This window comes from Myotis myotis, unplaced genomic scaffold (assembly GCF_014108235.1).
Source record: "Myotis myotis isolate mMyoMyo1 unplaced genomic scaffold, mMyoMyo1.p scaffold_m19_p_6, whole genome shotgun sequence".
Classification (NCBI taxonomy): Eukaryota; Metazoa; Chordata; class Mammalia; order Chiroptera; family Vespertilionidae; genus Myotis; species Myotis myotis.
Genome location: NW_023416368.1, coordinates 26,647,853 through 26,672,123, shown reverse-complemented (window position 1 = coordinate 26,672,123; position 24,271 = coordinate 26,647,853). Strand labels below are relative to the sequence as shown.

Genomic DNA, 24,271 nt, shown 5'->3' with positions numbered 1-24,271 from the left:
GCCACACTTGGCCACTGTGCTGCAAGGCTTGGAATGTATGGTTCTGCTAATTCCGTATATAGGAAGCTTGAAATTGGGGTACTTGGAAGAGTTATCCAGAGTTGTATTTTTATTTTACAGTTGTATTCCCCAGTAGCTTCCAGAAGGCTTCCAGTCTTCCTTATAACTTATTTCTAAGGCATTCCTGAGTAAGTCAGAATTAGTTCGTACGTTTGGGCAGAATTAACAAGGGCCTTGTGGCCTAGCACAACTCTCCCTCCCCTTTTGTGTTAACTTGGAAAGGCCCTGTGAAATGAGTAGGTTGTTCCAGCCACGTGATAGAGCTTCATAAATCCATTTCTCATAGATGATATAAGCTTTCCCATCCATCACTCATTGGTACTGTTATTCTTCCCCAAAGAGTGAAGGGAACTTCATTTCATTCTCTTGAAAGTATCTCTTCCTAACAAAATAGGATTGGAATAACCAACACAATTGTGAATAAGTCAGTTTCCCATCAGAATTCCAACTGGAGCTTTTAGTACGGAGGCCATACTCTTGGCCTGGCTAGAAGGTGGCCAGACAAGGAGCAGCTTTTAAACAACTTCATGTATTCAAGTTTCAGGGTTAAATGAGCAACAGTAGTTTGGGGAATGATTTCTCAGACTCTTTGATGAAGGTTCATGCCATCTGCTCTGATGTAGTCTGATTTACAAAATGCCCTTGCACTTGGGAAAACTTGTTACGACAGAGGTGATAGTCTGATGTCTGACCCTTTGCACCCTGCAGCATGCTCACTTGCACACCATTGCACTTGAGCCTGAGTATGGCCCTATCATCTGAGGCTAGGGCCTGGCTCACCGGTGAAGAGAACTAGCCTTCAGGATGGTAACACTCCACCGTGAAAATCTCCTTGTGTATTCTAATATGCTCTTAGACCAGGGGTGAGGAACATCTGGCCCAAGGGCCGCATAAGGCCCGAGAAATCATTTGGTCTGGCCCTTCCAAGGCATTAGGGGTAAGTTAATTAAATGTTTGACCAAATATAGCAGGTTGATTTTCAAGTTGATAATTTTGTATGGTCCATAAATGATATTATAAATATCCAAATGGCCCTTGCCATAAAAAAAGGTTCCCCACTCCTGACTTAGATGAAACAGCCAATGAAATATTATGTTCTCCTGTCTCACCCTGCATGGATGTGTATAAGCACAATTTTTCAGGCGTCTGTCTAAATCAGCCGTGGGCAAACTACGGTCCGCGGGCCGGGTACGGCCCGTTTGAAATTAATAAAACTAAAAAAAAAAAAAAGACCGTACCCTTTTATGTAATGATGTTTACTTTGAATTTACATTAGTTCACACAAACACTCCATCCATGCTTTTGTTTCGGCCCTCCGGTCCAGTTTAAGAACCCATTGTGGCCCTCTAGTCAAAAAGTTTGCCCACCCCTGGTCTAAATCCACGGTCCTTCCTTACAATTTACTCTCCTTTGTTTCTCTAGCATTTACTACAGTTTTAGGAGAAGGCAAGTGCTCACATTTTTGGTTACAGTTGAAATTTAACTGTTCCCATTGTAGTTGATGGGGATCTCATTCTCAGTAACTTGTTAAGAAAAGAGAGACAAAACCTGGGCGACACCAAGCATAAAAGGACAGAGGCCTATCACTAAGTTTGAATTCATTTAAAATGTTTTTAGGTAGGAATTGCTGTATGTGCTGTACTTGAGGCCAGAGGCAGAAGGGTTCTAAGAGACACTGGCCTCTATAGTCAGGACTGGCTAGAAAAGCTGAGCTGAACGAATAATGACTGCTGAGGACATGGAAAGTGAAGGTGTTAGTTACTTCATCCCCAGGTTCCTGCCCTGGCCTCTCCTCTCCTTAGCTGTGCTGGTCAGGAAATCTCTCATTGTGGAATGCTCAGCCTGTTTGCTGTGTTGAGTTGACCGGGCAGATGTGAACACTCATCGAAAGGAAAAGTGTTTAAATATCAATGATAACGGTGCATGGGCAGGTTGTCACCCAGGAGCAGCCATGGTTCAGCTTATTTTGGGGATCAAAGTAAAGGGAAGAGAAAGCTTCTTAGAGGTTGTGGCCCTTGAGCTCAACAACAACCATCGTTTCTCTTTTCTTCCCCTGCAGACACCCAAAAAGAGACTGGGGACATGTATAGCACTGGTACTTATTTTTAGGGATGCCAACTCCTCTGGAAGCCAAATGATCTCAGTTGTTTTTGCGTGAAGTCCCCTTCTCCCCTTACTCCCTTGCCCCAGTTGAACTTAGCTATGTTGTGATTCAGTTTATTTTGTTGAAAATTCAGTCCCCTGGGGAAAATATGATAATGCTGTTTTCAGACAGCTGTGTTTGGGAATGAGATGGACTGAACCAGCTGGCTGGCATCATTGGAGCCCAAGGACCTGCCAACCCATGGAGAGCAGCTGTTTGAGCTGAAATTCTTATCATTCTTATGACTGCTTCCTATATTATCAGCTTCTTAGTTCTTCTAAATGCACACATGAAGGAGAGAAAGCCATGACAAAGACTCTGATATGTTTAGGGCCACCCATAGTTTAAGGGACTGGGCTGCCATCATCATCCTCTTATTATTCATGACTGTAGGAAAAGAGAAAATCCAGAAGGAGGCTAGCTCTAAAGAGGAAGTGACAATAATGAGAGGATCGATAAATATTGATTTAATATAGTCGCGGTGTTAGAAGATTGTTTAATGAAGGAGGAAAGGTCACAATGTAATGTTGAATGAAATGTATAGGATACAAAACAGTATAAAGAATATAATCATCATTATGGAAAAGTATTCTTTAACATTAAGTGAGATAACCAATACAAAGCACTTAACCTGGTGCCTGGCATGGCAAAGACTAAACAAATCACAGCTACTGGATGCAAACTTTAACCATAGGCAACATGTGCCTGGCTTAAAGTAGATGCTTGAAAGATCTTTCTTGATTGCATGAATTAGTGCTGCTGTTATTATTTTATGCATTGAAAAATGAATCTGGAAATTCTAAGGACATGGGTTTCTATGTGGTCATCTGAAGTTATATCTGATTGTGGCAGCTTAACCTCTCTGCCTCAGTTCTTCATTATAAATGGTGAGGAGAGTACTTATTGCTCAGGTCACTGAGCACTGAATGAGCCACCCGTGAAACGCATGCAGTGGCAGGTCCCTAGGGAACCAATATTGAACGGTGGCTACTGTAATCAAGCTAACTAACCATATAAGTGGTATGTATTATAGGAATTCTGCTGTCCTTGTGTCTGTAGAAAAAAGATGAGAGTTGTCATGATTTTGTCTAACATTTTCTTCTCGTTTTTTACCTTGGACTTTTTTTTAAAAAAAATAAAAGCTTAAATGTTTACAAGAAAATAAAACTCAAAAGCTAATAGTGGTTATCCTAGAATTGGGAGAGTTTTTCTGTTTTCTTCTTGATGCTTTTTTCAAATTGCCTGTAGTATTTAGATATTTCTTTTATCATCACAAGGGAAAACAACAAGTCCCCACCCCCCTTATAAATAAGAAGAAAAAATTGCTCAGCATCAAAGATAACACTAGAAAGGATACCCCCCCCCCCCCCGAAGATGACTGAGGACGGATGAAGAAATGATGCCCAGTGTGCACTGGAGTTCTGTTTGGAGTGTTATTTAAATGCATATTTCACACTCTGATTCTGCACAAAGGTGGTCACAAAACTTGAAGCCTTGTTAACAGCCAATGGCTTAGATTTAGCACAGATTTTTCCCATGTCCCCTGGAGAGAAGAACAAAAAGAAGATCAGCGGAAGAATAGGAGAAGGGGTTAGAGATGGAAGTAAATGCTTACCAAGCTCTGGGATACACTTCCCAACAAGAAGATTTAACCCAGTTCCTAGAGATGATTAAAATGAAGTCCTGAGCAAACAGTGGTGGTCTTCTCAAGGTTTGTTGCTGATCTTAGACATCACCACCTGCCTTTGTACTGGTTCTGCTTTCTCGCCAGTTCACAGCAGCCTGTAACCGTCCTCTGCAATTATGCTTGCAGATATTTAACACCGTGCCTGAAATGCCTCTCACCAATGCCCAGCTGCACCTGTCTCGGAAGAAGAGTGGTGACTCCAAGCCCCCGTCCTGCAGCGAGAGGCCCCTGACGCTCTTCCATGCTATGCAGTCGACAGAGAAACGTGAGTCCTGTGCTCAGGGCTAGCGTGATGCCCCAGGGACATCCCTTGCCGCCTCTGCCTCTGGCTGCTCGGGGGCCACACCTCTGGCCTCTCTGTGGGCCTCTGCCTTTTGTGTCCTTGAGGACTGTGTTGCACTGTGCCATCCAAGGTGCCACGGTAAATGCTGTGGAGGGCTGTAATTATTATCACTACAAGGACAAAACACAAAGTGGAATAATGACCTGTTTTGCCTTGAAGAGAAGAGGCTCCTTATCAGGATTGGCATCTTTCTCTTCCTTTGTTACAAAAATGAGTTTTAGCAGCCCCTCCCATTTTAAAAGTGATGGCTTTCCTTATCATGACGCCCGAAAACAAATCTTCACCACCCCTCCACCCCAAACATCATGCATTTAAAGATGTCACAGTATCCCATAATACGGCTGTACCTTGGTGTATTTAGTACCATTTGGGTGTTTCATATATTTTGCATTTATGAATAAAGCTACTGTTATGATCTTTGTAGCTAAATCTATTCATAGTCATGATCATTTCCTTAAGATAAATTCCTGGAAAGATTTCTAGGTCAATGGATATGCACAATTTTAGGGCTTTGACCCTGTACCTGGATTGGCTTCCCTTCAAATGATAATCTGTGTTCCTCTTGACTGTCTAGCTTGGCTCATTCTCACTGTGGTGTCCACATGGCCTGGGTTCCTCCACATGTACCAGCAAAGGCTTGGAAAAGGCCTGGCCACACCCACATCTGCCACGAACAAGACTGAGGTGATGTGCTTCTCGGGTTTCCAGGAAGCCATGGTCACCTCATGTTTTGTACAAACGTGTACAGTGCAGATTGGGACAGATCAGACAGTGCTGGTAAATGCTGCTACACTTTCCATAGTGCCAAGGTTATGATGAGACTGAAGCAAAAGCAGCTCTGGGACCAGCCTAGAAGCATACTCTGGGAGCATGTAGGAAAAAGATGGAGATCAGGAGAAAATCAATTAGATCCTTGCCCATGATTAATTTTATCTCACAGGCAGGGGATGAAAGTTAAGGATGTGTGAAAGCAGACCTGCCTAAGCTGAAGAGCCAACTGCTGGCCCTGTCTGCAGATGGCGAACAGAGGGTGGGAGACGGGAAGAGGGTGAAGCAATACCTCTTTCCTCCAGATGTTAGTAAATGCTCCCTGAAAACAAGACCAAAATCTCCATATGCTTGAATATTCGTGGGGTATTTAGCTTTCCCCCCATTTCTCAGAGAAGAAACATTTCAAAAGAAACATTTTCATTGAAAGTATATAGATGTGTGTAGGTGAATATTCTTTTTAGTAATCTGTTTCAGAATCCCCCCGTTTTTCTGGGAAATTAGAATGGCTCTCCTGGCTTAGAGAGGACAATAGGAAGAGTTGGGTGAGTTGATGCTGAGGAAGACTGGGCCAGGAGCTGGAAGGTTCTACTGGCACTCGCCCCTCCTAGGTTGTAATCTGGCCACCCATCAGGGTTAGATGAACAGGTGACAACGCACAATAAAGTCTTCCCACACCTTACACTTCCCTTTGTCTGGTCTATGGACAAAGACAGAAGACTGATTTATCAAAGCTCTTTGCTGAGTTTACTCTTTGGAATTCATATATAGATAAAGATCTCACAGCTGATTTGTGGGGGAAATTGCATTTCCATAATGTGTATTCCATAATAATAATTGTATATTCAGTAATGACAATGTTTTTCAGTGTGAGGCCTCTTTCTATACCTAGCTTCCTACTTCCCAAACCTGAATCATTTGCATAAACCTTCATTCACTCTTTATGCCACAGCCACATAACTCATTCACTGTGTTTAATACATGTCTTTACATAAACTTTAAATCAACTCACTTCTTTACATGGCCTATTCCTACTCAGTAAAAGCTCCAAAAACATAAGTTTGATGGTCTCACTGTTCTGTTCCCTAATATATAGGAAAATAAATGTGTAACCATTAAGATAAAGAATGTTCATCCACATCCAACCCCAGAATCGCCTTGTGTTCTGCCCGTGGAGTATGTACCACAGTTTGTAGTCCATAGACTTTGCTCTAAAATTTTGACTGATTCAGATTCTTCCTGTTAATGCAGATATAAAAAGTCACATTTCTTTTGTCCACTTGACTAGAGTTGGGTTCAGATATTATTAGTTGGTTGTTTATATCACTGTAGGCACTCGGTGATATAAACATGCTGTGCATGGTTTCATGCTGTGATACCTGTCCAGGTGTGATGTAACCTTACCTTTCTTCAGATTCTTGCCACAGAGCATATACCTTGTTAGAGAAATCATGCTTGTGTGGACACACACACACACACACACACACACACACACACACAAAACCTCTCCTCTACCTGGCATATGATTTTTCAGAACCTCATTTCCTCTTATGTCTGCGTATCTGCCTCTTCTGAATCCATTTATGCCTTTTCTCCTCGGTGATGTACTTGCAGTTTATTATCTCCTTAGTCTTCCACGGGTCAGCCCTCTCTTCAGTTCCTGAAACTCCCAGAGTAGTTTGCTTGGTGCTTCCGTTTGAGGGGCTCCAATTGTTCCGCATCAGCACACGTTTTCCCCCATCTCTCCGCAGGGCCCCTGGTCTGTACAGAAGTTGAAGCCCATCCTTTTCTCTCAGAAGTGACTCTGTGCCAAAGCTTCCGGCCTCAGATTGTCAGCTGCCTCCCTCTTCCTGGAGAGGAGGCTCCTGAGGGTCACCTTGCCAGGTTTTTCAACTGTGCTGCCAGATGAAGGGTAGCAAAGGATATTAGTGTTTAATCTCCAAGTTTCCATGCAGGTATACCATACAGCAGACATTGCACTGGTATATCGAGGTGAAAGGCACTGACAAGCAAACTGTACTTTTAGTTTTCTGAACAAATGTAGAAGGTAGAGCCCGGGATTAGAGGAAACAAGCAACCAGGTCTCGTACCTTTTAGATTTCTTCTAAGAAGTTGCAAGGTGACATTTATCACTTATGTTGTCCCAGATTTTTAGTATATCCAGCAAGGTGTGGAAATATATTGCTTGGAATACTGGTTCTTATTCTTAGGTGTGCATTTGAATCATGTAAGGAGCTTGTTAAAAATACAGGTGGCTGGTTTCTCTATAGTACATTCTGAATCAGGTCTTGGCTCTGCAGCTCAGTCATTTGTATTTTAAAAGCTCCCGGGCAGTGCTGAAGACAGCTACAGTGAAGAAGCACTGGCTTGAGAGAGGGTGCACCATCTTGGTTTCTTGTCTTCTGTCATTACCAGAACATCTCTGTCAGGATTGGGGGCGGCCTGGTGTGGTGATTGATAGTAGGAGCTCTGTGCCCACCGGCACTGTTTCTGTGCTATCTTGACTCTGAGACCTGGAGTACATTACTTTTCCTGGTCCAAACCGCCATTTTTCTCATCTGTAAAATCCATCACTAGTAATAGCTTTCTTGGAGGGAAATTACTGTGATTAAGTGAAACAGTGCATGTACAGTACTTGACACTGGGCCTAGAACATAGTAAGCACCTAATAAACATTAGCTACAATTACGATGATTATCATCAAGCTATAGGTTTCTCTTACATTTGACTAAGTACCCCCCTCGCCCTCGCCACCCCTCCTCCCCCCCGCCCGGAGGTGCAGATTCCCCAGGAGAGGCCCGTGCAGAAGGGTAATGCAATCTCCCTGGCTCAGCCAGAGCCCGTTTGATGCTTGAGTGCAAATACATCAGCAGCCTGGGATGAGTTGTGCAGTGTTGATGGGGGTGGGAATGGATTCTTGGGCTTTGTTTTATAGGGATCATGTTAACTAGCTGCTGGGATTATAGTTCTGATTAATTCTTTTAGTTCAGTTAATTCTTCCTGGACCCTGTCCCAGACAGGCCCAGTGAGAGGTTGAGAACGTAGCTCATATACTTCTCATGTGTGTCTTCCTCGTTGAAAAATCACTGGGAATTCATACTATTCAAAGTCTTACGTAATGCCTTTCTCCGAGCAGGCAGGGCTGCAGCCTGTGCCTTTTCTCAGGCTGCCTCTGCAGGTGATGCGTGCTCTGGACACACCTGCTTGTCTTGGCAGATGACGTGCTTATCCACATGGGTTCCTATTGTCACACAGACTGTAAGGTGTAATGTGGCTCTTGGCTTAATTACGTGTGGTTACCATGTGTGATTGAAAACCACATAGTTGATGCATCCATTAAAAAATGATGCTGTGGAAAACCCTTGGCAGGGAAGATGTTCAAGACCAGTAAATGAAAAAAAGCACATGGTAGGCTCAGATCGCTGGCACTTTCACTAAGTGAACAAAGTAGATAGCACATTAGTAGATATGATATTATCCCACTTTGTTAAAAGAAAAAGTGTGTGTGTGTATGTGTGTGTGTGTATGTTTCTATGTATAGAAAACAAACTGGATATTGACACACCAAAATATAGCTAGGGTATTTGTATTTCCTGTACTTTCTAAATTGAAGAAGATGCATATTTATTATGCATTGATTCATTTTACCTTATTAAAAACAAAAACCTCCTAATTATACATTTCAGTTACTATCTCAAACCCATTTTTCAATGTGTCATGGTATTAAAAATATGTAAGTATATAATTGTCTTCTTCTGATGGGCAATAATATAAGTAGTCGATATGTGGACTCCCTCAGATATTGAGAGACCATAGGTTAAAGGGACAGTGTCTTGACTCAAAAGTAAGTTCTCAGGCAGAAAAGAGGACTAAGTTGTGAGTGGGAGAGTGTCCATTTAACTCTCATTTTTCAACTCCCTGTTCAGCATTGATTAGAGGCTCATTCGTACACCTTGGTTTTTGAAATGCTCTTGTTTCAGGTCCTGGTATCCCCATTGTGCCTCATTGTCCCACTGCCTGAACCATTCAGTCCTGGGTCAGCCACAATGACTTCCCCATTCTCTCTTGAAATCCAGTGTTATTGGCATCCTTTTCCTTTGCAAAGTAAAGGGTTGTTCTGAGCACCATGGGGAGAGAAATTCAGTCCACACAGGAACAAAATCAGTGGTGGTTTTTGCTGAAGACAACCTGCCACAGGTTGTAGCATCATGAACTGTGTCCTGTGGTCAAAACAATTGACCATGATTTGCATGCATCAACTCATTGTTTAGCCTAGTCACAGCCCAAATTACATTTTAAGATTATTTTTTAAAACATTGCCCAAACTGTTTTCATGTGTACCAACACACTGCCCAAATTGCTTTTAAAGATTATTTTTATCATAGGGACTGAGGCTGGGTCAGCGTGAAATCAGACCACCTCAGAATTCGTGTGGCTTGGCACGCCACCAGTATCCAAAGCAAAGTTACAGGGAAACAAAATTGCTTCAGAAAGTGATTCCAAGCTTCCAGTGAACTTGGGTGTTTCCCAGAGGTGGTAAACTCAGAAATTGCAGTGCACTCATCATTTTTTATTGCAAAATTCATTAAGCTGCCACACTATTATCATCCTATCTTGTCAAGATGACACATTGCAGACCTCATTGCAAAACTTTAACAAGCCAGGAGAAAGTACACCTCTCTCCCCACCGCGCACAGGAAAGCCACTGGGTATTTTCCTTTTGCCTTAATATATTTTGCATAAACCCCTGGGTCTCTACAGAACTTCCCTCTGTCTGGTAACTCCCTTTCCTCCCTATTTGATCATGTGGAGAGAGAGTTACCCCCTTCCGGCTCTGCGACGCATCATGAGCTGCTATTAAAAAAAAAAAGTCAGCTTCCCCCTCCTTTTTGCCAGCGAGGCTTAGACATCCAGAAAGATGAGATGCTAGCCTGTATTCTGAAAGACCTCCATGCATGTTGGGAAATCTCCCCAAAGTGACCTCGAAGGTCTGTGTTTCATACTTCTTCTTCAGCTCTGTGCATCCAGTGGGCCAGACATGTTCAGGCCTGCCGAGACGTGTGAATTTAGCTTGGCGCTGCGTGTGCGTTCCTGGCCTCGCCTCTGGGTTCTGTGGTAAACAGAGACCCTGCCTCTTGTGTGTGGTGGGGTTGTCATTTAGAGCAAGCAGGAGACACTTGGTAAATATGGAAAGTGAAGTAGCTTAGCTCCCAGATTTCCATGGCAACCCCCAGAACAAGTACAATATCACCAAAATTACTCTGTGGCTTTCTTTTTTTAGTTGCAGTGATTTGGTTGCATACTCATGTTTTTCCGCTCCTGATTTATACAAAAAAACATTGCCCCCTGTAACCAGGACTTTGTTTTTAAGGACATTAGCAGTCCCAGTCTGGACACACCTGAAAAATCCAGTCATACAGAACTGCCTTTTTCTGTTCTAGGAGAACACATTTTGATTGTTTATTGTGGCCTTGTATTTATTATGTAGCTTACACTTATTCGTGGAGCTTTAGCAGACACTATGCACAGACTAAGCAGGAATGGATGAGCCGATGCTGACTGCACGAGTCACTGTGACGGATGACGGATGTTTTCTGCTGGGGCACATGTGCCCCAGCCCTTGAGTAGTTTGTATTTTTAAGGACCAGCTCCACATCCAGTTTGTCACTCCTTGTAGAACATATGTTCCTGAAACCATCCAATACATTACTCATAGATGTTTACAATTGTTTGAAGATTGCTTTTATCATTTCCTAATTTCTGGGCTCTTGTTTTCAGTGATTACTATGAAGAGAGATTCTTGTTGACAAACACATTTGAGGAAGGCAAACATTTTCACTGAATTCCACCAGTTTAGGAATACTCCTAACTTGTGGGCATTCTTTCTCTCTTGGTCATTTAAATGGTTCTCTGTGATCTTGTTGATTTGACTCATAACCGGTTGTTGTTTTTCTTTTTCAGTCCAGTAGTTTATAATTTTTTCCTTTAGTAATGTAATTGCCATCAGTCCTTCTTATACCTTCTTACGAAGATGCAGAGCTGGTGTGAATCATCAGTGGCTCCAAGTCCAGCTGTCTCTCATATTTGAATGATTTGGTTTATTTTATTTTTACTTTTTAGGCTGCCTGTTCTCATTATGTTTTTCTGTCAGGAGCAAGGACTCATTTGTCCACCTGACAAAAATCCTCCTGTTTTGAGTGACATTACTGAATCATTATCTCTTTATTTTTTTAATTCATTTCAAATGCTTAAGAACTGGTCTCTCTAGAGCAGTGATCGCCAAACTTTCAGACCTCACGGACCACCAGTGGTGCACGGACCACTGGTTGGCGACCGCTGCTCTAGATTTTGCCACAACTACTAAAACATTTGATTTGCTGTTGCTCTTCTCACTCCCCCGTCTCTGGAATAATCTTCACCTTCTTGCTCACCCTCAGTAAGACTTATCAGCATTTCATTTGAGAAGTATCCACTAGGAGTTCCCAGTCTTACTAGCTGAGGTCTTGCATCCAATGAAACTATGATGGTCAGGTAGTCAGAGAGCGCCAGATTTCCAGTTTTCCTTATCACATGGCTTACCCAGGTAGACCAATAAAGAGGAAGCCTTTTAGGGTGCATAGTTGGCTGTCTTGGCTACAAAACTATGAAATCTTATGATTAATTACATTTTGTTCTCTTGAACAATGAATTCCTTTCCCTGACCTTTTGCTTTTGTTCTTTTGTTTTAGGTTATGACATATGTGAAAGATTCTAGATAACTTAATATAAGCCCAAATAAAACCTAAAACAGAATTTATTTTTTAGAAAAAGAATTCTAATGTCCTTCAGTAAATGGAATGCTAGAAATCCCCAAGTTCAGTTTGGGTGTAGCCACCTGTTTTATTCTATTGACTTTCCTAGCCCAGGGAGGGTCACGTTCTCATTTTCTACCCCATCCTCATTCCCTTGTGAGTTTAATTCAGACAAATACCATATTTCATATGCTACAGCCTTTCTCATTAGGTCATGGAGAAACCCAGTCTATTAAACTAATAGGAGATGTGTTCTAAAAATCTTTATCTAAGTCTAGTTTTCAGAATGAAATCTTTTTATGAGGATTAGGATTCTGATAAAATATTTTATTTTATAAAGCAAAGCATCTTTATATAATGTTTTTTTTCCAATTGTGATTTAAAAGTGTTATCTGTCAGATATCCAATCTTAAGTTGCTCATAGTCTACCAAATAAGGTAAACATGATTAAGTAGATATATGCAAGTTAATAAATATACCAGTAGGCATCTGAATAAAATACCAAGGAATTAATTTAAGAGTCTGCTAACTGGGTACCGTGTTTGCTACTCATTAGATACTCATTAAACATTCATTGAATAAATAAAAATTGAAGAAAGTTTCATTTCAAATACTCCTTTTCTAATGGATAGTAAGGCAGAAAAAAAATCCTGGTAATATTTTAGAAAAACTAATATACTTTTAGCAAGATACTGTTTTTAATTTATAGAATTACAACCTTCTCATGGATAAGTAAATAAAATCACAAGAAAAATATGAGCTACAGCTATATTCTTCTGTTTCCTCAGAGAATGATGTCATCCAAACTTGGCCTCAAACTAGAATTCATAAAACTATTAATCTCCCCTCCTATATAAAGCAGAAAATGTCTCTATTGAACCCCAAAGAAGTATCATATTCCCGTTTTTTTATATGGTGGTCTTGGGCTCCTCACAGTCTTGCAGGATTTGATATGAGTACTTTGTGCAAAGGAAATTTTTACTTATACTGAATCATACTGATGCGTGGCATAACCATTCCTTAGATGATCCCCTAAGTATGTCATTTTAGAGTTGTTTTTCTTCTCAGTAGCAGGTTCCCATTTGCAGGCCTTATTAGTCTGCCTACGTCTTAGTTCAATGTAACTCTTTTGGTTTCTCTTTCTTCATTGTTGCTTCCGTTTGGAATTTAAGCTCTTAAAATATGAACAGTTCTAAATCTCTGGAATCATCTCCCAATAGCCTCATGGTGTTTTTTTAAGTCTCCTGTAGGGCTTTACATATGATATTAAAAATTTGCCAAGCTATTAGGGGGTCATTGGGTATTGTGTGTGTGTGTGTGTGTGTGTGTGTGTGTGTGTGTGTGTTTGTGTGTGTGTGTAATGTGAATATTAATCTAACATCATTTCATAAGCATAATATACTTTTACGACATGGCTAGTGTAAGGGAAGAAGTATTTTTATCATGACATCACCCCCTTTATCGGCTAAAGACACCGGAGTTCAAATGTCCACCTCTAAACTACCATGTCAGTGAGCCTAGTCTGTCTCCTTAGGGATATGGTACACATCTGGCTCATTTCAAAACAGTCCAGTGAAGATTAACCCAGATATATTTCGTGATAAGTGAATTGATTGCTCAAAACATCAGTTGACTTCAAAACATCATATTGATTTCAATATGGCGTATCTGTTGGTAATATGGGACAAAAAATGACATTCTAAATCCCCAATGTTTTGCTGTAGCAGTGGTACCTGTGTCATTTAGCTAAATCACAGCAAAAATGTTTTCTTCAGGTAGTGGTTCCAAGTTTTTAAAGAGGGGAAGAAACAGAACATTCTTTTCTTTGCCCTGGCTGGTTTGCTCAGTGGTGAGAGTGTCGGCCTGGGGACTGAAGGGTTCCGGATTCAATTCCAGTCAAGGGCACTACCTCAGTTGCAGGCTTGATGCCCAACCCTGGTCTCCACACATGCTGGAAGCAATTAATTGCTGTGTCTCTCTCACATCCATGTTTCTCTTCCTCTCCCCTCCCCCTCCACTCTCTCTAAAAACCAATGAAAACAATATCCTTGGGTTAGGATTAACCAAAAAGAAAGTTCTTTTCTTTGAGCAATGTCTGATGTTTACAAAGCACATTCTTGCAAATGATCCCACTTGATCCACAGGACAGCTCACTCTCCCCATTGTATAAATGCATTAGCCAAGAAGCAGAATGTGAGTGAAAATTGCCTGAGGCCAAACTACCAGTCAGGGGTGGAGCCTTGAAGACAACTCAGGTTTCTCCCTCCTGGCCTGGTAATACACTCCAAGCATTAATATGAGTGCTTGGACCCTGGACTCTGTAGCCCTTACACATCTTTTTATCAAAGAACTAACTTAAAGCTAAATATCAATTGCATAGAGCTACAGCAACCCAGAGGGTATGTGTAGGGAGCATCAGGAATTTAGATTACAGAGTCATAAGGAAGTAGATGGCCAAATAGTAGATGTTTATGGTTACTTGCTCTAGAATCAAAGGTAGGATGTGGTCTGTGCAATTTAGACAACATTGGGGCAAGAGTGTTTGAATAAAAGGTGAATGTCACAGAAACCAAGAGGATATGGTTGACCACAAAGGGCTATGAAGGCTGCTCTGTGCTCTGACCATCTGTCAGTCAAAATAAGACACAACTTATGGTGCAGTAGTAGGGCTACTCTTAGGAAAAAGGCTGGTCAAATTAAAGGGGAGGGCAGGGGAGGAGGTATGTTCTATCAAGCTAAGGAGGGGTTTTACTCTAAAATTTCAGGTGACCTATTCCTCTTTGATTCCTTTCCCACTTGTAATTCACATCCTTTCCTATGTCCCATGTTTAGCTTCACTGGCCCAGATATCTCAATCCAATTTCAGTATTTGTAAATTTTTATATATGTGAGAACAGACTACCCCTATAAAATAATATTAATATGGGGCTTGTGGCCTTTCGTTTTTCCCCAGAGGAACAAAGAAACAGCATCATTAACTCCAGCTTGGAATCTGTCGTCTCATCAAATGCAAACAGCATCCTTAATTCTAGCAGCAGCTTACAGCCCAACATGAATTCCAGTGACCCAGACCTGGATGTGCTGAAACCCACCCGGCCCAACTCACTGTAAGTATGTTTGCTTGCCTGCCATAGCAGGCCCTCGGTCAGCAATTCTGCTGAGAATTTGTTCTCAGGCCCAATCTGACTTTGAGCATTGTCCTATGAATGTTATTTAAATTTCCCTAAACTTGGAGCTTGGCTAGTTTGTTATGGGTTAATCATTATTCACAACATACTGCTTCTTGGCCTTGGTGATCTATGATTTACCATCCTGCTGAGATGGCTTTGGTGATGGCTATTGCTCTTGCCTGTGCTGGCTGCTGGGCATGAAAAGCAATTCCTTTTGATTTTATGAACATCCAGGCTCTGTAGTAGCTCAGTAGATCACAAGCCAGGTCTGTTTCTTTCATTCATGTTGTCTTGGTTTCCCTCCTCCCTGACTGTGTTGACAATGTTCATTTCCAGCAAATAGTCCCCCAGTAGCCCTTTGAGTCTTCAGCTCCTCCAACCTTAGTGTGACTGTGATCACATACAGAGGCTATAAAAGAGAAACACCATTGTTGCTTCACTCTTGGGTTTCAAGTACCCGTAGCCAATACAGGCAGTTTTGGGGCTGCTTGTCCAAACCTCCACGGAAATTGGATGTACTCTGTTAGGGCCAGAAAGTCCTCCCTTGTGGTTTCATCTCACATTGCTTAGCATGCTTCCTCAGACCACCCCATAAATCGTGTCAACCGGAGCCTTTGTGGAAAGAATGTGAGGCCATGACCAGAACAGCTGGACTTTGAGGCTGCAGTTGTATAAGGCTCGGGAAAAGCAGAGTTGACTTTGCCTTTCTCTAGTGAAAATAGTTTGCGGTTCAGCCACAGATTGCTCTCAGGCAGTTGTTTTACATGGTGAGGCGTCGAGATAGCAGATCCTTTTCCTGCCCCTCTCTAGGCTAAGGTTGTGTGCATAAAAGCACCTTAGCATTCTATCTCATTAAGATAGCTACAGATGTGCAAAATGGGTCCAACAATTTTTGCCTTAGAAAGGACTAAGGCACATTAAGGTTTGGGAGGGAAAATGACTCTAAAGTGGACTTAAGAGGTAATTATATAGAAAACACAACAACAGTATAGGATGAAATCATACATTGAGAAAGTCAGGTCTCATTTTAGGTAATGGCTTTAAATCCTACCTTGATATTCAGGAAGTTAAATGACTTACCTATTTTTTGGTAATATGTTTGTTCACTAAGAAGTGAACCAGTGCCTTAAGAGCTCAAAATAATTTAACGTGTTCAGGTTATGGGCAGTGAGTTTCTCTGGCTCCCCATGGCCAGACTGAATGTCTCAGGTGCTCCTAGCCATTAAGGAGATTCTTGTTCCCCACTGCACCCCCGTTTTGTTTAGTCTCTGTACCTACCAGTTGCTGAGGTTGTTGCTCAGCATGAGCAAAGTTGAATTTTTAGTCCAGGTTGCTTTATATCTTCTGATTCTAGCTGTCGTACCAACTAGTTTTCTTTAATCTTTGTTTTCAGGAGCTAAGGGCTGGGAGCCCCCTGAGTCACTGCTGAGTACAGTGTGTCCAGAGAGGCTGCTTGAGCAGCTAAGTAGAAAGGGGTTGCCTTTTAAACAGGTCCCGGAAGAGGGGGCTTAGGCTTTTTATTTTTTAATTGTCTAGTGATTTGTTTTACATAAAACACTGCGGGGTGACTCAATCCATTTCACACCATACAGGGGGGCTGTTCCCTACATGCTGCAGATTTGGGGGGCTTTCCCAGGGAAGGGAAGGTGATGCCAGGAGCAGTTCTACCTTTATTCTTGGGAGGGGGATTAGAGGTAGATGTGTGGTGTTTCTAGCAGGACTGTGGTCCTGCTGAGCTCAGGGAAGGTCTGACTGACACCTGTGAGTCTTGAGCTCAAGGCAGACTGTTCCTGAGGCAGGAGTGCTGATCCCAGGGCAGACACCAGAGTTTGCCACGCCCCAAACATGGGCCAGGCACAGGTCCTGCAAGCTTTGCAGTAGGTTCAGTGACCATTTCTGTCACTCAGGGCAGTGAGATGCTGTGGCTCCCATTGTTTTCTGCGTGGAATTTGCCTGAGTGGCCATGGATACCGGCTGGGTAGTCCTGGCAAACAGAAGTCACAGTATGTTCCCTGAGAAAATTGATTCTGTGAAGTCTGTCGGCACACTGTGCCATGGTGATTGGGCTCAGTTGAAGCCAACTGAGACCGGTGGGTCTCAGCCTCCGTTCTGGACCCTTTCATTCCCTTCAGCAGTGTTCACTTTGAAGTGCACAGAGAGCCTTGAATGGGAACACTTAATGATGCCGATGAAAACAAAACACAGAATCAAGGGTGGTGGATTACCATTAGCTTGTTTGACTATTAATTGAGCATAAGGTGGGGAACTAGTCACCAGAAAACGGTCTGTTCTTCTTATTTTATTCATTTGTTTTTCATTATTTTCATAATGACTGGAACGATCACTGTGACCGTGTAACAATCATAATGAAAGAAACACATTGTGACTCAGCACCCTTTGGTACTTCAGAGACTACATTTTGCTGTCTCATTGGTAAATCTTTGCTAATTCTCCAAGGAGATCAGGCCCCTCTTGTTTGTGTGGGCATAGTGCTAAGTCAGGCATCAAAATTAGAGATGCCACCATTCTAGCCATGCCAGGGCAAAACTGCAGGGTTTAAATCTTTGGCAGGTCCTCTTGAAGATCAAAGGATACTTGGTAAGCCAGGACAAAAGTCCAGCTAGTCCAAAATTGTCAGCAAGTATTCTCTCCTATTTTGTGCCCAAACCTATGCTAAGCTATCTTGGGTAAATGAAAAAAAAAGAGTTTACAGCCTGGCTAAGGAGGAAAGACAGTGGTATATGGCAGTGTTAATTGGGACTTGTAGCTTATAAGTGTGTTTAGAGTTTAACAACTATTAACTGAATATCTGATGAGTACACGCACCAGTCAGAGTATTGGGGAAGGTAGGGTAGACAAAATGTGAGGTAGGCCTTAGATAAGATTTTATGGGTGGATGAAGGACATTCTAGCCTGTGTGGGTCAACCCATGAACCAGGAGATCACATGCCTGGGTTGAGGGCGTCATCCCCAGTGGGTGGGCATGCAGGAGGCAGCTGGTAGATGATTCTCTCTCATAATTGATGTTTCTATATCTCTCTCCCTCTCCCTTCCTGTCTCTGAAATCAATAATAATTTTTTAAAAAAGCATTCCAGGTAAGGGGTATGACAGAGGTAGAGATGATCCAAGATGGAAAAATAACCTACAGACATGTGATGAGGGAGGGGCAACTTACTAGTTCCTTTCTTACCACTACCAGTATATGTCTATTCAACCTTTAAAATCAGGAACTTCTTACAAAAATCCAGATTTCATAGACATCCACATGCAAAAAAAGAAGAAGAAGAAGAAGAAGAAGAAGAAGAAGAAGAAGAATCTAGACCCAGACCTTACACCTCTCATAAAAATTAACTCAAATGGATCATAGACCTAAATATAAAACTATAAAATTTCTAGGCGATAGCATAAAAGAAAGTCTAGGTGACTGGGTTTGACAATGACTCTTTAGATACAACACCAAAAGCGTAATTTATTACATTAAAAAGCGGTCAGTTGGACTTCCTATAGGTTAAAAACTCTGCTCTGCAAAAGACCCTATTAAGACAATGAAAAGCCAAGCCACAGACTAGGAGAAAATATTTTCAGGGAAAAATACTATGTAAACACAGAATAAAATAGAAATAGAGTTATGGATACTTGGAACAGACAGACAGCTGTCAGAAGGGAGGAAAGTTGGGGGTTGGACAAAAGAAGGTGAAGGGATTAAGCAAAAACACACATATATAAAACACACACACACATACATATACATCATAGACACAGAAAACAGTGTGGTGATAGCCAGAGGGAAAGGAGGATGGAGAGTAGATAGAGGTGGGCAAACTGGGGAAAATGGGGATGGAAAGAGATTTGGCTTGGGATGATAGACACATAATAGACTGTGAAGATGATATTTTGTTGACTTGTAGACTTGAAACCTGTATGATTTTGTGAACCAATGTTACCCAATAAATTTAAATAAAAATCAATAAAATAAAAAGTAAATGACTCTAAACAAATTTGATAAAGGACCAATATCCAAAATACACAAAGCACTCTTAAAATTCAACAATAAGTAAACAAACAATCCAATTAAAAACTGGGCAAAATATCTAGATCATTGGTTCTTAACCTTCCTAATGCCATGACCCTTTAATACAGTTCCTCATGTTGTGGTGACCCCCAATTTTATTGTTACAAATTGAACATAATTAAAGCATAGTGATTAATCACAAAAACAATATGTAACTATATATGTGTTTTCCGATGGTCTTAGGCGACCCCTGTGAAAGGGTCGTTCGACCCCCCAGAGGGGTCGCGACCCACAGGTTGAGAACCGCTGATCTAGATAGACACCTCACCAAAGAAGACATAAAGATGCAAATAAGTATATGAAAAGACGCTCAACATCTTGTTTCATTAGCAAATTCCAAGTTAAAACTGATATATCACTACACACCTATTACAGTGACTAAAATCCAAAACACTGACATCAAATGCCAGTGAGGATGTGGAGAAACAAGAACTCATGCATTGAAGATGGGAATGCACAATGAGACAGCCACTTGGAAAGATAATTTGGCAGTTTCATACAAAACTAAACATAGACTTATCACATGACCAATCTAGCAATCACACGCTTAGGTGTTTACCCAAATGAGTTGAAAATTGATGTCCACATAAACACCTGCCCACAAATGTTTAAAGCAGCTTTATTCAGAATTGCCAAAACTTGGAGGCAACCAAGATGTCCTTCATTAGGTGAATAAATAAACAAGTTGTGGTACATCCACACAATGGAATATTATTTAGTGATTAGAGAACTGAGCTTTCAAGTCATGAGAAGACATGGATGAACCTTAAATTTATATTACTAAATGAAAGAAGCCACTGTAAAAAGAGTACAACATGGTATGATGCCAACTATATGACATTCTGGAAAAGCAAAACTATAGAGTCAGTAAAACGATTCTGGATAGTAGATACAAAACATTATGCATTTACCAAAACTCATAAAACCTGTAGAACCCAAGGAGCAAATCCCCATGTTGTAAACTATGAACTTTAATGAATAATAATGTATCAATGTTGGTTCATTGATTTTAACAAATATACCACACTAATGAAAGATGTTAATAATAAGGGAAATTTAGGCAGTGGGTAGAGGAAAATGGAAACTGTTATTTTGAGCAGTTTTTCTATAAACTTAAAACTGCTCAAAAAAATAAAGTCTATTTATATATTTTTTAAAAATCTAGATTTCTAGCTCCTTTTCAAAAATTATAAAATTTGGCCACACTGAACCCATATGTTAATTGGTAACAGATGATGCTCTTCGGTCCCTATCTTCTCACAGTTGGCCTTTTATATCTTCTGCCTGCTGGCCTGGGATAGAGTAAATATGGCCAAAGAATCTTAGTAGCCCCTCCCATTAGGAGGAAGAGTCTTTGAATCTAGGCTGGCCTTTACCCTCAGACTTATTTGGCCAATAGATTATGGTAGAAGTAACATCATGTGACTTTCATGCCTAGGCCACAAGGCTTTGTAGATTCCCTTCTCATCCTTTTGGTAGCCAGCTGCCATGTAAAACAGTTCTGTCCTCTAAGAGAAAAGCCCAGCTGCCCCAGCCTAGCCAACACACATGCCAACAGTCAGTTGAAAGCAGCCACATTACTGAGTCCTGGAAGGACCAACAGAAAAGCTGCCCAATCAAACCACAGATTCATGGGAAATAATACCCTGTGGCTGTGTTAGATCACTGAATTTGGGCCAATTTAATTCAACAATAATTAACTGACACAAGCCCTATGAGTTTGTGACCTTGGAGTCAAGGGCAACTAATTACCTTGGAATGGGGCTGGGCTGCCTGGGTAAGTTAGAAAAGGATGGGAGGGTCTTACTGTAGAGTAGTGGCAGCATGAAGACAATTTTTAGGATCTTCTTTGAAAGAAAATGACTCATACATGAAGATTCTAAGGAGTTAAGAAACAAAACAAAACTCATAGGTAATGGTTGAAGCAATGAGAAAGATAGCTCAAACACTGACATGGAAAGCAGGAAACGCTAGGTAATCTTGACACTAACATCGACTAGCCAGTGCCAGCCCCTGGCCCTGAGCGTGCCCATCTCCTCACTCCCTGTGGAAGAATTGGATTGACCTGTCTAAGAACAGAGCTTGTTCAATGGACTGCAGAAGGAAAAGTCACTCTCTCCTCTCACAATGAATAATAGAGTTGGCATTGTACCACTACCTTCTGGAAGACAGTGATTTTTAAGAAGGAAATAAAAGTCAGGGCCCATCCCACTGCCTAAAATACTGCAGTCATTCCTCCAAATTAAAAATGATTAGGTGAATGCTTTAGACCAGCAGTCACCAACCTTTCGGACCTCATGGACCAACCGTGGTCTGTGGACCACCGGTTGGCAACCGCTGCTTTAGATCACTGGGGTAGAGATGGAGGGGCTTGTTAAGATGGAAAGAAGATTAGAAGATAGAGGAATCATTACAGCAATGGGGGTGGGGGGATCAAGTTAAAGTTCTCCCTTGTAAGTGGTCCCTACTCCTAAAAAATAACTCACTACCCAGTAGCCCCATAAATGAAATGAATTTTTCTCCTCTTTTCCACTTAGCACACACATACATGCATTTCCAAGTTATTTCTGGTGACCTAAAAGATGTGTGCATGCCAAGCGCCTTCAAATTCTGCCAGAGTCAACCGTCCTCTCCCATCTTAGTGGCCAGTGAGAGGCGAGAGCACAGCCCCTGGAATTCAGAGGATAAACAAGGCCTGCTTCCAGGCCGACTTGTTTCTCTGAGGCACTGTTGGCTCCTCCTGATTTTGATGCAACTGCTCTCAGATGGAACCTGGGGAAAACTTGCCTTCAGAGATACCTCTAAAATTTTACTTACGTTTTACTTGAAATTCAGTCTTTATTCACTTAACAAATATAATTTGAACACCTACTGTGTGCCAGACATTAGTCTGAGTGCTAAAGATACAGTGATTTTTTTAAAAAATAGCGTTTCTTTTCTCATTGATATTATATTCTAGAGGTAAATCTCTATCCAATATATCAGATGTTTCATTCTTTATGGAAAACTAATGTAGAGTAAAGGAGGTATGGGTTTGTAGGGGAAGGAAGCAAGTTACTTTAGTTCTTTGTGGCTCAGTTTCCTCATCTGTAAAATAGGCTAATCATACCCTCCTCAAAAAGGTGTGACAGTTAAATGAGATCATTCTTTATCTCATTTACATGTTTGTCACCATGAATGTCAGTCAGTATTATTTAGGAGGGCCTCCACACAGTGCCCTTTCTTTCTACTCCCTCAGCCCTGATAGGTATTTTTTGTGTGTAGACAGATGTCCACACCTGTCCCCACTACTTCCCACCTTGAATCTGAGACCAGAGTGGTCAGTCCAGCCCTTGAGTTATCAGTGAAAAGAAGGAACTTCTATAGAGGCAGGTGCTGCCCCACCTTAAACAAAGACCGGGTTGGGTAGGCACAACTATTCCTGAAAACTTTGGAAACCTCCAGATCCCATGGATACTTGATGAGCTTTATGCATAGCTGTTATTTATTGAGGCCAAATGAAACACGAAATAAATAATATGCATTAGACAAGTGATAATTCATGGCATATTTTTAAACTAATTTTACCATCTAAGTGCCACTTTATGCCAAAACAGTTACATCCAAGCAGGCAGCTCTAATTTTACTACAGTGATCTTTCTTTGTCATCTTTGGATTGCCCGGATTTGAAAGAGGAAGCTCTCCTCTTTGTTTGAATCAGTATTCTGTGGAGGAGGATCTTTCCTGTTGAGTTGAGGATTCTGTTTCTCACCGACCTCCAAGTAGAAAAGATTTCTTCCCACTTTTCCCAGAAAACTTGGTGGCATTCCCCACCTTGGGAAATAACTTGAGAGCATAATCATTTTCACAAGGAGTCAGTGGCCTTTTCTTGTTCCTCCTCAGCCCCGTGGTGGTTCCAGCCTGCTCATTCACTGTCCTTTCGTGGACAAACCCCCACACACCCCTTTGACACCTAAGGTTCCTGGGGCCGCCACCACCACACAGCATCTCCAAGTACCAAGGCACGTTCCCTTGCCATTTTTTCAGAGGTGGCCACTGATGTGAGCCGTATTCTTGTTTTCTAAGTGGCTTCCTGTCAGCTTTTCCGGTTCCCCAGCCAAGATCTCCCTCTCCAGTCAGGAGTCCAGCTGGCTCTCCTTGGTTGAGGGTGGGGATTCCTGCCTGGTGACCTATCCAATTTTTATTGGGTAAATGTGTTCGGTCACTAGTGGTTCTTTTTCACATAGAAATTGCTTGAGGCAGCCCACACACTTTATAACCCAGCAGGATTTTGTTCCCAAGCACCAGGGCTGCCAGTGGCGCTTGGATCTGTACAGCCTGTCAGCAGAGGGGGTGTGGGAGGAGGCGGGATGGGACACAGTTCCGGGGCTTAGCCACATCCCTGTTTTCCAGCACAGCGAAATCACAAATGGAAGAATGTTTTTCTTCACATGCATTATGTTCTTTCCCCCTTTTCAAACTAAAATCACATAAAGAGGCTGTATGTTTTTTCAAATTAATTAATCTTGCTAATATTCTACAATTCCCAAAATTTGCCATGGCACACACACTAGATGCTAAAAGCCTTGGAGTTGAATTAAACAAATGAATACATTTCATTCTGAATTTAGCTGCTCCCAAATGCCGCATGGCACTGCATTGTATGTGTATAGGTAGGTGTTAGGCATTTTAAATCTTGAATTTTTGAGTCTTTGGGGAAAGAAAGAGGCTTAAGATTGTGTGTGGCTTTCAGCACCATTATGCCTGCAAGGGGACTTGGAGGGAACTCTAAAATGCTCTTTTTCTCGCTTAGGGTTAGATTTGAAGTTGTTTCTCTCTCTCTGTATATAAATAGGGGGAATCTTACTGGTAATTCAGATCCTAAATTGGGTAACTGAAAATCTTATTAGAGTTAAAGTACTGCCTTTTAAACCTTTTTAGTCAGTCTGGAAAGCAGATGCTTACTCAGCTGAGAACACATTTCTAGTTAGAAACGGCCTTGGGGTCTTACTTTTAACCCCTCCTCTGCATTAAGAATCTAAAACACGAAGCAGGATCTACTGCCAGCTTCATTGGTCTCGCTGGGCAGGGTCTCAGCCCACTGCAGTGCTTCTCGGTGTGTGCTCCTGGGACCAGAGTCGATGGCATCACCTGGGAGCCTGCGAGGTGTACACATTCTCAGGCTCCACTCCAGACTTACAGTTCAGCTGCTGCTCTGGAGGAGGAGCCCAGCCAGCACTGTTTAACAAGCCCTGAT

At 41.7% G+C, this 24,271-nt stretch overlaps 1 protein-coding gene across 4 annotated transcripts in view; it reads left to right on the top strand.

Annotated features, from left to right (window-relative positions):
- Positions 1–24,271, top strand: part of ARHGAP26 (Rho GTPase activating protein 26) — a 421,272-nt gene that overhangs the window by 325,098 nt on the left and 71,903 nt on the right. For all 4 annotated transcript variants that reach the window (XM_036312015.1, XM_036312018.1, XM_036312017.1 and 1 more), the window contains exons 19-20: positions 4,017–4,155; positions 14,746–14,899. In XM_036312015.1, coding sequence (XP_036167908.1) covers positions 4,017–4,155; positions 14,746–14,899 — 293 coding nt within the window. The remainder of the gene's footprint in view (positions 1–4,016; positions 4,156–14,745; positions 14,900–24,271) is intronic.